At 33.1% G+C, this 14,858-nt stretch overlaps 1 protein-coding gene across 1 annotated transcript in view; it reads left to right on the forward strand.

Annotated features, from left to right (window-relative positions):
- Positions 1–14,858, forward strand: part of MED13 (mediator complex subunit 13) — a 91,867-nt gene that overhangs the window by 21,985 nt on the left and 55,024 nt on the right. Inside the window, exons 4-8 of the mRNA XM_072646907.1 lie at positions 5,366–5,511; positions 6,096–6,293; positions 9,405–9,599; positions 11,318–11,480; positions 11,648–11,758. Of these exons, the coding sequence (XP_072503008.1) occupies positions 5,366–5,511; positions 6,096–6,293; positions 9,405–9,599; positions 11,318–11,480; positions 11,648–11,758 (813 nt within the window). The remainder of the gene's footprint in view (positions 1–5,365; positions 5,512–6,095; positions 6,294–9,404; positions 9,600–11,317; positions 11,481–11,647; positions 11,759–14,858) is intronic.

Below are 14,858 nucleotides of genomic sequence, written 5' to 3' on the forward strand. Positions count from 1 at the left end.
TGCTCAATTAACAATCTTCATAATGGAAATTTTAAAAACATCTAGATAGATATTAGAACCACAGGCAAAGCTGTAGGGCATGAAAAACTGAAAATAGATTGCACCCTATCAAAATCACTTTCAATATGCACCTTCAAGTGATAAGAGATAATAAAACTCCAGTGCTTTCAGTTGTAGGCTAGAATAACAATGTTGCTTTTACGTATTCTTTAATGTATTGCTCAAATGATAGGTTCTGGAAGGTGCACAAAAGGTTCACAGATAATAAAGCTGTTAAGTCTTATCTGGATAGAGGTAGGTTTTATCATTTCCTGGGAATATGTTGCAAATATTTACATCTAAAAATGTGTTCTTGTTACTTTAATAATATTAGCAGTCTATTCTTGAAAGTTTACAGTAAAGGCCTAAGGAAGTAAATCTCCTTTCTCATTCCCCCACCCCCACCCTGAAAATAGGTTGTAGCTTAGCATTTCTTTAGAGTAATTGCCACTTAGAGCACAGAAATGCCTAGAGGTTTGACTGAGTTCCCAGTAATAATAGCTAATATATTGTATTTTGAGGTTCGTAAAGCACTACACTATATTATCTCATTTGATGCTATCTTTCCTTAAGACTTAGATAATCTAATAGTAATGCTAAGAACAGGTCGGCTGTGGTAGAATGAAAGCGTGTGTGTGTATGTGTGATGACTTGGGTATTCTGTGGACATGTTTTCATCTATTTAGTTTGTACAATTCTAATACTTAAATATGGAGTATTCCATTCTATACTAGGAAAAATATGGTCTCTGTTTTCTTCATTTCCAAAATGCTATCTACTCCCATCTATGTTTGTCATATGTACGTTGAATTCTAAGTTCCTAGAAAGCAGGAATTTCTTTTTTTCTTTCTTTTTTTTTTTTTGGCATACTTCACACCTTCTTGATATGATAGGTGCCCAAATATTTTGTGAACAAAGTGTTGTAAAGATAAAAATGCTGTGAAGTCTTGAATAGTACCTCAAAATAAAAGCCGCCCTGAATTCAAGGTGTAGTGCTTTATGTCACTATTTATTGGTTTTATTTTTTTTTGCCATATAGCATTAAAGGTAATGGCAATAATTAATTTTTAAACCATACTGCATTTAATTTGCTACAGCAATATTTAATATGAAAAATTACTTCAACTTCTGAATGATTTTACATGTAAAAATGTTCTCATACTTGGCACAAAAATTTTTTAAAACTTTTTTTAATAGGACTAATGAGACTGTATTAAGAACATGTGCTAACAGCATAACCAGTGATATTTTTCTTCTACTGTAGACAGCTGGAATTGAGAGCTGCTGTAAGTAGGACAGTGCAGGATAAACAGCAGGAGCTGAGAGCAGTGATCACGTGACTGTCTCTTTGGAATATTGGGTTGCTACAGAGACTTCAAGGAGACAAATTTAGCACTTTACATCAGAAAGCTGTATTCTTATTTCTTCCTTAAAAATACAGATGGTCATTTTGGGAGATTGAAGAGAAGAGTATCAGAGGAGGGGAATGGTCTTTTCATAGAGTAATAAGACTTAATCTGTCTTGAGTGTTAGACAACTAAGACATTTAATTTCGTTTTTGTACGTTAGGTATTTGTTTGCATTTTCATTGGAGTCAGAAAAGAGCTAAATGATTTTATTTTTTTGGAAAATTTATTAGCATGTTTTACATGTTAGCTTAAGTATATTTTCTTGATTGTTAAGGGAGGAATATATGTAAAATTCTGTTCTCCTAGCCTTTGTCTTAAAATTTTCTTTTTCAGTTAATAAATGTTTATTTCCTCTCCTTCCTGCCTGTTCTGTCCTGAAGAAAAATAAAAACCATACCTTTGTAACAAATGTCCATAGTCAAGCAAAATTCTTTTATTGCCTTTGCCTTTTAAGATATAAGAACTTGGAGCATTTGTTTTAGATTGCTTATGCTTGCAAGTATTTGGTCTAATTTGTGATTCAGATTTTGAAAAATATTGTTATAGAGAAAGACAGTTTTCAATAATTTAGTTGTAGTAGACACTTTTTGATGTTTAAAAATAACCAGTTCCTGTAGCTATGATTTTAAAAATTGGTCATTATGTTTTATACTCTTTTATTTTTTCTTGATTTTTTTTTTAACTTAATGATCTCTCAATTCTCATCTCTATTGTATTTTTTTTTAATTTAGGGAGCTACTAATGCCATTTAAAAGTAAATCTCTGATAAGTTTGTAAGAAGGCTAAAGTTTCAAAACAATGCAGCCATTCAAGACAGTCCCCTCATCTTGTTATCAGCACTTCCCCCCACCCCAATTAGCGTTCAGTTCATCATTTGTTATAGTTTATTACTATTTCACCTTGCTTTGAGTTTTCTGGGTGTCCCCTTTAGTTTTCACATAAGTATTTTTGAGGGACAAATGTGAGCTTCTGTAGAGCCTGTCATTGTTTTGTAAATTTATCTTCAGTGATTAAAGTATTAAAATGTTGATGGCTGTAGTGGTACTGCCATGTTTCCCTCAGCTAAATAAACAGATAAATCGCTGATATTTACGTAGCGCTTTAAGGGTTGCAGCCCTTTGCCTGTGTTGTCTTACTTCATCCTTACAACACCCTGGGAGAGGTAGGTGCTGTTATTTTCCTCATTTTGCAGATGAGGAAACTAATTCTAAGAGAGGTTTAGAGACTTGTATAGGATCACAGGATGAGTGCCTGAGGCAGGATTCAGACTTTGCCAGCTTTACCATTCAACTAATCATTTTAGGAAACGAAATGTAACACATATTACTGTTTCCCTGCCCTACTGAGAAAACAGAACTGGTGATTGAAAAAAAGACATGAAGGCTAGGTATATTGATAGTTAATCCAAAGGTATAGAAAAAATAAAAATAAGGTTTGATAAATATCAGGTTTTATAGTAAATAGCATAGCTAGTTGTCAGGTATTCTGGATGGTCTTTTATGCTATTTTTTCTCTTTCAGGTGTTTGTGGGGGAAATGCATATTATTGTGTTAAAAAAATTAAAGTAAAAAAAATCCCTACATTCAAATGATGACAATTGTAAGATTTTTTTTTAATTCTAAGAATTGCATAATTGTATTTAAAGAATTCTAATGACATAGAGATGTTTCATAAGTTGATTAAGGTAAAAATTTTGTAATTTTACTTAATTCTGTACATTACACCAGCCTTAATTTCTGGGAGTTGACTCACAAGAACACTGCTTGACTTTTGGGTACAAAAACTTAGAGGGAAATTTAATTTTCTTCCTATTAGTGAAGTGAATAGAGATGTCAGAATTTGTTTACTGCCAGTGAAATAATGAGAGGAGAAACTTAACACAAGTTCTGAAATATGTTTACCTCTCAAGGGAAAAGAAAATATTGGAAATTTTGTCCTTTTTTATGTAAATAGACACTAGGTTAAGGTTAACTAACTATCCAGGGCCATAGTGTTTTGGGGGGAGGTTTATTAAGCCATTATAATTTAAAGGCAACTACTATACTAAATATTGATGCCTGGACACGATTAGCACTTGTATACGAGTAGACAATTAAGACTTGTTTTGAAATAGGGACTTTTTTTAGAGGCTTAAATTTGAGCAGTTCTCTGCCCGTATTTGTCATCTGACATATTTAGAATCAACAAGCATTATTGAGTATCTACTGTGATCCATTCCAGTGTTGAGGGGGGCTGAGCCAGACAGACAAAAACAAGCCAGCCCTTACTGGGAAGAAGTTTAAAGCCTGAGTGAAGCTTACAGAAACACTGATAGAGAACTTAGCCTAGCTTGGAGCTGTGCATTCTTGCTGAATCATAGAAACAATCCATATTTTAAAATCTGCTGTTAGATTACTGAAGGGACAAATATGCATCCACAAGCATTTATTTAGTGTGAGCTCTGTGTCAGGAGCTATGTTAGGTGATGGGAATACAAAGAGAAAAATCAAGTAGTCTTGCCCTTCCAAGGAGCTTCCATGCTACTAAAGGGAGACAACATTTACATGTTTAAGTATATACAAACTAATTTGGCTAGAGAGGCACTAGCAACTGAATGGATCAGTAAAATCCTCATGAGACAGGATATAAGAGTTGAGAAGGAAATTTCTTAAGTCATGGAGATGAGAAGGGAAATTTGTTTCAAGCATATTTGGGGGTAGAGCGGCCTGTGTGCAAAAGTAAAGACAGTAGATGAAATGTTACATGTGGATAACATCTAGAAAACTAGAATGCTGGAAGGGAATTGAGATGTAATAAGCTTGGAAAGGTAGGTTGAGGTAAAGTTATGAAGGGCTTTAGATGCCAGAGGATTTTGTTTTTGATTTTAAAGGCAGTCGGGAGCCACTGAAGGTTATTGACTAAAGGGAATATGACATACTCTGATTGGTGCCTTAGGAAATTCATCCTTGTGCAAGATGGGCAATATAATATTTACTTCTGCCTGAAAAGTGGCAAACTCAGTAACTGTTAATGGGTGGGGATTATAATTGGGCTGTCCTGACTTCTTTTGAGTTAAGTTTTACTACCACCTAAATTTTTTTATCCCATTTATAGAGAACAAAGACCAGTGCATTCACACTTTTATATAAGGTGTATGTAGCATTTGCTTAAGTGAAGTGACTAGTTAAAATAATAAGTCTGTTTGGTGATGGAGATTCCTTAGGATCTTTGTGATTGATAGCCTCGGTACTAATCAATTTCATTATTTGTCAGTTACACCTTCATCTACTCAAACAAATATTGTTCACTTCACTGTTAACCACTCCTAGGTATTTTGATGAAGTTCAAATGGGCTACTTTTTGAAGCCTTTGCTACCTTTTTTAACCACTTGTGGAAATGTATAAGACTCATTTATTTTAATATGTGTATGATATAGTGACTAAATTGTGAGTAGGCTGCATTTAGAAGAATAGTTTTTGAGAATGTGAATGAAAAGGTGGAAGAAGAAAGATGGTAGAAAACTGAGTGGGTAAGGAAAATACTTTTCTCCTCTCCATTTTTTTTTTTTTACCTCGTCTTTCCTTCAACTGTTTCCCCCTTTATTCTTGGATTTGACTATTCCAGGAATATGGCTGTGGTATGGACTAATTCTGGGGTATCTGCATCCTAGGGCATTTTTGCTTTGAACACTGTACAATTCTTTGCAACCTGCTTACTCAGATGAATCTTTTTAAACGTCCTATTTGATGGTTTAATTTCTTGTTAAGGAGCAAATTTGACTAGCATCAAATAGAGTGAATGGATCTGTTACACAAACAGGAAATATTTGGTAGTCATATCAAAAGATATTTTGGAAAGCAAATCCTAGTCTTTTATTTTAGCCACATCACTTTAAAACTTAACTTTTACTGTATTGTTTTGTTTTGTTTTTTATCAGTGAACACTTGTCCTGCTCTTTCACTTTTTTCTTGCACGGGGACAGCAATGTTTGTACCAGCGTGGAAATTAACCAGCACCAGCCTGTATATCTTCTTAGTGAAGAGCACATCACCCTTGCTCAACAATCTAATAACCCTTTTCAAGGTATGTTTCCTTAATTTTTGTTTTCCCTGTTTGGACTGTTTTTCTGTTAAGTTATGCCCTAGGAATATCCTTACTAAGAACAGAAATTTTTAGTTGTGAATTCTAAGGCCTCCTGAGCCTCTCAGTAATTCTCTTCTATTACTGATGAATGAAAGCTTGTCATAGCTAAGTATTATCAGAAAGCCCTTGAACATAAATATTAAGATTTCATATTAATGCATGTCAGTAAGGTATGAAGTTATTATTATAAGATGAATCCTATTATAGGATTTTTGAAGTTGTTACAGGATTCCTTTTTCTAAAATAATATAAATAAGATACATTTGCTATACTGCTGACCAAAACAGTCTGGTATGATGTCACTTTTTAAATGCTTAAGGGACCTGACTTTAAATGTTCATATACTATATTCCACATTCATCTTTCCTTTCTCCTTGAGAGCAGGGAACTCTCAATACATCTCTTTGAGAGCAGATTCCATAGTTTGTAGAGATTGATTTTTTTTTGTTTTCTTGTATAATGTTGGCATCCAGTAGATGTTTAATAAATGCTTATTATAGTGATGAGACTTTTTGTGTTTCTAGTTATCTTAAGTCCATTTGGATTAAATGGCACTCTAACAGGACAAGCATTCAAGATGTCTGATTCATCCACCAAGAAATTGATTGGTGAATGGAAACAATTTTATCCTATTTCATCATGCTTGAAGGAGGTATCAGAAGAAAAGCAGGAAGATATGGATTGGGAAGATGACTCTCTAGCTGCTGTGGAAGTTCTTGTTGGTATGCATTCTCTATATATAGATGCTAAAGAAGGTTTTTTTAGAGGAACATGAGACACTTTCAGTCAATGGAGAAGTACTGTTTTGAATGTATAAACTTCTCCAAAAGTTTCATTATAACATAACATTGAAAGAATAAGAGAAACATGAGCATGTCTTCAGAAATACTGTGATAAATAATGCTTCATAATAAAACCAGTATACTTAGTTTAACTGATGATCCATTGAGTAACACTTGGATGCAAAAATGGATTTATAGAAATAATAAATTGCACCTAAGGTAACAGTATTGCAATATATCCAAAATTTCCTTAAGGTAGGTACTTCTTCCACTGACACAGATCACAGTCCACCCTCACATATTGATCTTTTTAATCATTGTATTTGTTTTTTATAGGATCCTTCCTAGAGGGTTTAGTCAACTTTTTGTAGACCTGTTCATAAGTCTTTTTAACTGTTTTAAACTACATTCCAACTGCCGATTAGTTATCCTGTGCTCTCCTTACATGACTGCCCCACATCTTTTCTCATTCTGTTTCTTTTGTATAACTTGTTACACCACTTTTAGGATAAAAGTGATTGTTAGTGATAAGCTGAAACCTGCTTTTCCCTACCATGCATTGTTATTGTTACCTGCAATTTTGATTCTTTGTGTATAGTAGCATTCATAGCCCTGTTTAGCATCACTGGGGGAATAATGGTCTTAATTTGGATTTTGTGTTAGGAGGTAAGTTGAAATAATATGAAAACACTGCAATTTCTCCAGTGCAGCTCAGCCCCATACATATCTCTTCTTGCAGTATCCATCTAAGATACATGTATTTATACATTACCCATCCAATTACCTGAATTTGGTCATTTGACTTTTTTTCCTGAGTAGATTGTTCATCTGATTCTTTAAATGATTATGGAGGAGACCTGATATTATTCTGGGACTTGATGCAGTTATCTCAGTGCTATCTACAGAATTTTAGAAGACCTCACCCTTTTCTCTTTCCACTTGGACAGCTTCTGACAGTACAAATACCTTTTAATTAGTGTGGATCTCCCTTTTACATGCCTTGCTTTTAATATAGATAACTTGATTAGTGATATTCTGATGAAGTTTTATTTAGCAATATTGTATAATCTTACATGCACAGAAAAGAACCTTTGAGCTCTTTTGTTGTACCAAGTTGAATGCTTTGGAAAAAATAAAACCCAACAAAGTAACAATGTAATCTTATATTCTCTTCATATTTCAGTCAATTATGTGATTGAAGATGTGATCTGCTGTAGAAAATTGTTGGCAAAAGTCTGCCTCTTCCCCTCTTCCTTTTTATTAAGGATATCTTTAATTCATGCACAGATTATTCACAGAGATTTTACAACATATAGAAAAGTGGACATGTGAGTGTGTTACTGCTACAGCCACAGTTGCCTTTTAGGTGATAATACCATCCATTATTTTCTCTATGCTCTCCACCCCTGCCCCCTAGCATTTAGTATCTTCTCTTTGAGAATTCTTGGAAAAATTGGTCCTTGTTTTTAGAATTGTTCTTGCCCTCCCAACCCCTCCCCAGCATGCTTGGTGTGTGCTGTATGTTCCATTGGTTCTTCCCAAATTTATCTTGAGTGTCCTTACTGAGTCCTTAGAAGCACATTGAAAACTGAGATATCCATATACAGTGGTTTAACTATTCTTGATGATAATGGATCCCTACAGAAATACTGGCAAATCTCTTTCCCCTCTAAGTATGTCTGTAAACACCTTTCCAGTTTCAATTATAAATATGTTTGGAATGGCTACTGTAATTGCCTCTTCAAATTTTTTTGCAGACTTTTCCTCATTATTTTGAGACTAGATAGCCCTTAATATCCTACCATCCTCCTCTGTAACATTTTGTAAATGAATTTTTAAAAAATTCTAACTGGTGTTGCCATTGGCCATGCCTCTCTGCTTGGCAGAGGGATTAAGAGTTTTGCTGACTGAGTCTGTTTCTAGATGCTGAGTTTCCATATGGAGACAGCTTTTTTCTTTTTTTTTTCAGTATAGAAATTGGTTGTGGTCCGTATCAATTTCTCTTCCAGTATCCATTTTTCATATTTTGGTATCAGTATTTTTTTTTTTTTTGAGTAGGCCGGGTTGGAACTGTTTTAATCATATGCAATTAATCATTTCTCAACTTTATGTTTGTTTTTTGGTAGCAATTTTGACATTTTGCTGTAAATTAGTTGATTGCATACAGTCAACTGATTATAAAATTATTCTCCTATTGTACTTAGAATTTATTGCACTTAGAACAGTGCTTGGCACATAATAGGCATTTAATAAATAATTGTTGGCTGATGGTTGGTAACCAGTCCTCTGCATTCTAGGGATTGTCAACCAAGTTCATTCTTTGTGATATGATTCAGTTTGCCATGCTTGGTGCCTTCTAAATTCTCTTTGTGAAGGTTGTAAATAGCTGGCACCAGTGGGGTATGCCTAATGACTGGAGAGAAGTTAAATAAGGACGTGAATATAAGAGAATGTTATACTATAAGAAACGTTCTCTATGAGGAATATAAAGAAATAGGGAAAGACAAGTGATGTAAGGTGAACAAATTAGAACCAAAAGAAGAATATATATTTTGAGTACTACTGTGTAAATAATAACAAAGAGTAACACAGTCAAGATAAACATAAACGTTTGAGAGGGACACTGAAGTTAATAATAATCACCTGAACGATACTAACAGAAGTTTATGGTTTCCATTATCTTCTTCTATAATATTATGGTAATTACAATAATGTCATGTTTGAATATTTTTGTTTGGATATTGACTATAATTTAAGCTAACAATGAAGGAAAAAAGCAGTGTGAGGACATGGGTCTTGAGGATTTTTTTTGCCATATCTATATCTACATACACATATATAAAGAAAACACTATTGTCTTCTTTAGATATGTCTGTTTACACCTGGATATGTAAAATTTTTCATTGTCATAACCAACTTGAATTTCACTGTTCTAGTTCTGCTCTTTTCATATGCTTTCACATAAAGAAAGACACATTTTGATTGCATCAAAAATCATAAAACTTGTCTTTAGCAATTGAGATAAATACTTGACTTTTTTCCCCCCTTCAGCTGGTGTGCGAATGATCTATCCAGCATGCTTTGTGTTAGTTCCTCAGTCAGACATTCCTACTCCTAGCTCCGTGGGATCTTCTCATTGTTCAGCTACTTGCTTGGGTGTCCACCAAGTGCCTGCCTCTACAAGAGATCCTGCCATGTCTTCAGTAACTCTGACTCCACCTACATCTCCTGAGGAAGTCCAGACAGGTACTGTAAATAACATATTTCCTAACTCTTGATAGATTTGGGTTTTGATTGGTGACTTCTTAATATATATTCTTCTTAGGGATAAACTAAGGTCTAAAATTAATTGTTTTTGCCTTACTAGTTTCCATTTTAAAAATGTAAGAACATAAGTACTTATTACATTTATGTTACTGAGATCAAAATGCTAACTATAAACTTGTCTTGGTGGTTGAGCTATTATAAAATAAAGAACAATATTCTGTTATTAAAAAAAAACAGTGGAGTAGATGTCACCAACTTTTTTTGGACATTTACTTGGTACTTCAGCTTCTTAATTTGCAAAATGAGTATACATATTCTCAATTGTAGTGTTTAGAGATAAAAAAAGTGAACATTGCGTGTACTTTTGTTTATGCGTTCTAGCTAATGCTATGAGGAGCAATTAAATGAGTTTAAAGGCAAATTAGAGAAGAGTAGAAATGACTTTCATTTTTTATGGTTTAGGCTATATCTACTATCCTTCTTTAGAAGGATTTATGTGTACAAGTGTTTCACACTTCCCTTTAAAGCACTATGTGGCTAAAATTTGCTCGTTTTGTTTGTTTCTAGCTCCGAGTTACTTGACTAGTGGAAAACTCTTTTAAACAATCAGCCCAGAGAGTTTCAGATACGTTAAGATAGCTTATATATATATATATATATATATTTTAATCATTTTCTCTAATTCTAGAGGTTTCCACTTAGGTTGCCTGTGCATTTAGGAATGAAGGTGATTAACAATCTAGGATCATGCCTTGCACCTCTTAAGACCAACTTTGGTAGTGCTTTTGGGATTGACCTAGAATATGCTAGAGCGCTTGTGAAAATTATGCCCACTGGGTGTGGGTCCATTCTCAGATAACTACTAAGAGCATGTTAAGTAATATTCTTAAATACGCTAAGCTCAGGGAGTTAGGACAAGCAATTCAGTTCTTTTAGTTTATAGGCAGGTCTTATCCATTTTCAGTCTCCCTCTTCCAACATACTTTTTAAAAAATATCAATGTCACATTGTTTTGAGGGGTACAGTTACAAAGGTGGGTATTGTATTTTATGTTATACAGTATTAACTAGATGAATAAAGAGGTTATTAAAAAATGAGGAAAACCTAGCTTTTATATTAGTAATATATACCAGTGCTTGCCACTATGTATCCTGGTTTGAGAGATACTTTTCACTAGAGAGAAATGGTAGTAAATGGGAAATGTACAGAGAATGATTATTTCTAAGTTCTGTGATTTCTGCAAAACAAATTGCCTTATTTCTCTGTCTTCTTTCATGAATGAAGAATATATCTATATTGCTTCTGTATACATCTTATTTGAGGTAATATGACTTATAGTGGCAGTATTTTTACCTTTAAAAATGCATCTTTTTTTTCCCTCTACCTTGTTATAACTAGTTACTGGTGTCTACGCATATTTAATTGGTTGTTGAAAATAGCTCTTTCTTAATGGGTCCTGAATACTGTCTCATTTTTAGAATATCTGTTTTTAAGATTTTTTTTTCTGTAGCTAATTTTTGTATTTAATAGTATTTTAAAATGAAATTTTAAAATTTATTTCTGTGTGAATGGATTCATTGAATACCTAAAATCATTCATGTCAGAGCAATTGATTTTAAAAAACCTCAACAGGACAAACCTATTAAAACAGATTCATTTACTTTACTCCTTCCATCCTGTATTGTTTTTTTCTCCAGTTGATGCCCAGTCTGCTCAAAAATGGGTCAAATTTCCTTCTGTTTCTGATGGATTCAACTCAGATAGTACTAGCCATCATGGTGGGAAAATACCCAGAAAACTAGCCAATCAGGTGGTGGATAGAGTTTGGCAAGAATGCAACATGAACAGAGCACAGAACAAGTATGTGTTATTATTATTAAGTTCTGAAATGGTGTGTTGGAAAGTTTTTGTTTCCAAGACTTGAAAGTTTGAATTGTTTATTTTTCCTGTTTAACTCTTTATTTTTAAGTTTAGCTTAAGTTAGAGAGTACAAAATAATGTAATTTCTAAACAATTTCAAATCTTAGGAGGAAGTATTCTGCTTCATCGAGTAGTATGTGTGAAGAAGAAACTGCAGACAAAGTTGCATCCTGGGATTTTGTGGAGGCCACACAGAGGACAAGCTGCAGCTGTTCAAGGTAGATCCAGAGCTGCTAAGTGGTCTTGTATGTTGTTGGGTAGAACAAGGAAGTGAATAAAGAGGTTGTGACTTTAGGAGTTTTCAGATCTAGGACATTTTCTCTTTTTGATTTAACAATAACATCACAAAATGGTGGTTTGTGTCTGACATAGGCAGAATTTATATCTGTATGATGGAAGTGGTATGTAAGAATTAACTCTAGAATCAACTCTTATAAATTAGTAGCAATGTTAAATATGATTATATCGTTTTCTTGTACTAATGTGATTTAATATCATTTTCACAATGAATTTCTTCTTAGCTTCCAATTTTGTTTCTTGGTAGAGTTGTCTGGTGAAAGTTGAAATGGTAAAGAGGTGTGAATATCAGGTACTTTAAATTGAGTTTGAGTCCCTAAGCAAAAACTTTCTCAAAGGGTTCCACTTTAATTTTTCTTCCTTCCATAAATACTTTCCCCTGTATTATTCTGTGCCCTTAAGTGCCTCTGGAAACAGTTGTGGGTCAAGAACCAAGTTGTATTATGTTTGAAACAATTCTTGGTGTACCTCACTATACAGAAATTTAATATATTCATATTTACTATTTGTATAAATCAACATATCTGAAACTTGTAGAAATTTCCTTCTCTTCCATTTTCCCATTGAATTGTAATTTCCTTGAAGGTAGACCTTATATCCTTTTAATGTTTTTATATCCAGGACCTAGAACAGTGTCTTTTGTATTATAAACATTTAAATGTTTGAATTCAGTTTCTTTCCAGAATTTAGATCCTATGAACAGTGTGGTCCAGTAAATGTATTTCCTTTATTCATATACTCATGTATATGAACTCTTTAGACAGTTACCTCTGTTTGTGTGTTTTCTCCATTCAGATGACTTAATTTTAAAAATTAAGAAACTTTGAATAACTAAAGAGACTGATCCTGGTATAGAACATTGTCAGAGGATCGATTAGTTGAGTAACATCTGTGTATTTCTCATGTTGTCATTTTTATTTTGAATCTTTAAAGAAGCAACCACAAAAATTATTCTAGCTCAGGAATGCTCCCAAGCTATTTTAATAGAGCCACAATGGTAATCACCACTAACCAAAAGAGCCACAACTCTCATATCCTAAAGATTCTGATGTAATATAAAAATAACCATTATAGGCCTTAAAGAGTTTCTAGCTGAAAGGGACAGAGTCACATTTAACTCTAAAACTTCTGTCTTAATGTCATGGCTTTCTTAGTGAATCCTATTTTGAATAGTACTATTTACTCAAAAATTACCAGATGCTCCCCTGCTCCATACATTTTTAAAATTTATTGAATTTTAAAATATGATTAGTTAAGCCTTTAGCTCAGAGCACTTTTTCCAGAAGAGTATATACTTTTCATTTAAAAATGAATCAGTAAAACCATAGTGTTGAGAAATGGGCGTTAGATAATACCTCTCATAAGGAAGATGATATTCATTTTAAGACCTGGCAAAGACTAATTGTTGTAATGCATGTGAAAATTACTAAATAAATATTAGCTAGGTATAAGAGACTAAAAATTATTTATCATCACTAGAATTTATACCAGGCTTGCAAATAGTTGGAGTTTTTTTAATGGTGATCCATAATGCTACAACATATAAACAAAAACTTTGATAATAAATGCAGAAAAATTGAAAATTTATGCATGAGTTTAAAACATTTAAGAATACAGGAATTTTTCTTCAACAGAATAAAAACCATCAACAGTAAAAAGTAAGGAGCCAGTTTGTAGTGGCCACACAAAATGTTCCCACTGGAAAAGAGGGGAGGGGTGTGAAATAAAGAATAAAAATATTTACTTAGACTGCTTTTATTTTATATAGTATTAGAAATTCTAGCAATTGTAGTTAGACACATATTACAAACATAGATCTCAAATGATATTTCTGAAATGATGTCATGAAGAAAGCAGAACCAGAAAAACAAAATCAATGTTAACTGTGACCATGTGTCAGGAAAAAAATGAATAGAGATGATATTGATATGTGCTTAGACTGTTTGAAAAGTTATGATACTTTATTGGCACTTAAATATTTAGTTGCAAAATTTAATTGGTTTGTTATATGGATAATTATTGCTTTGATAGAATTGATCTATGATCCTATCATTGTAGAAATTCTGTTCTTGGTGGTGCAGATAAGTCTATCCATGCCTTTTTATTTCTGTGTAATTTTTGTGCATCTTTGTAAATCCTTCACAGAAAATCCATGCAGCTTGACAGTGACCTCTAGAGTTCAACATGATGTAGCTGTTAGTGGATCACATTGGCAATACACTGAATTTTCTGTGCTTTCACTCTGCAGCCTTCTCTTTTGGGGGAATGGAGGTTTCATTGTTATCTCTCTCATCTTATAGTGCTCCTCCTATGCTATTTTTTTTTGTTTATATATTGTTGTCTGCTCATACCTATCTTGTTCCTCATCATTGTCCTTTGGGAAATCCTCCACTTTAATCCTTCGTAAATTGTGGTATTAACCATAAAGCATCACCAGAAAACTGTTGATGTTAAAAAATTTGAAAAATAAAAATAAAATACAAAAGTTTCCTGTATTTTAGCGAGTAACTTGGGACCATCAAAAGCACTTTGTAATTTCCCAAACAGTCTAGTTTAATCCAGATGGTTGATAAGTTTAAGTAATTAAAAAATAAGAAAGAAGATTATATACATTTATATTATAAGCAGTTTTTCAGGTGTGTTTCTCTTCTTTACTATGTACATGTAAAATATTCAAAGTAGTATTGTCAAGATAAAAGGGTAAAAAGCTGGACCTTATTTTAACTCACTTAACAGAAAATATATAGAATACATACAATCATTTATATGTTTTATAATGTGAATGGTGGCATAACCTTGTTTATTATTTGTACTTAGTCATACCTACATGTAAAATACTATTTATTGCTGTATGTAATAAATTTATATTTTTAGGCACTAGCTGTAAAATAATCACAGAATTTCAGATTAGGGACTTCAGCAACTACTTATTACAAACCTATACTTTGATACACTCCTGTCTAACTATCTAATATACTTGACCAAGTGGGCATCCAGTTTTCTCCTTCCTCCTTTGGTTTC

Source organism: Notamacropus eugenii, chromosome 2, assembly GCF_028372415.1.
Source record: "Notamacropus eugenii isolate mMacEug1 chromosome 2, mMacEug1.pri_v2, whole genome shotgun sequence".
NCBI classification, from domain to species: Eukaryota; Metazoa; Chordata; class Mammalia; order Diprotodontia; family Macropodidae; genus Notamacropus; species Notamacropus eugenii.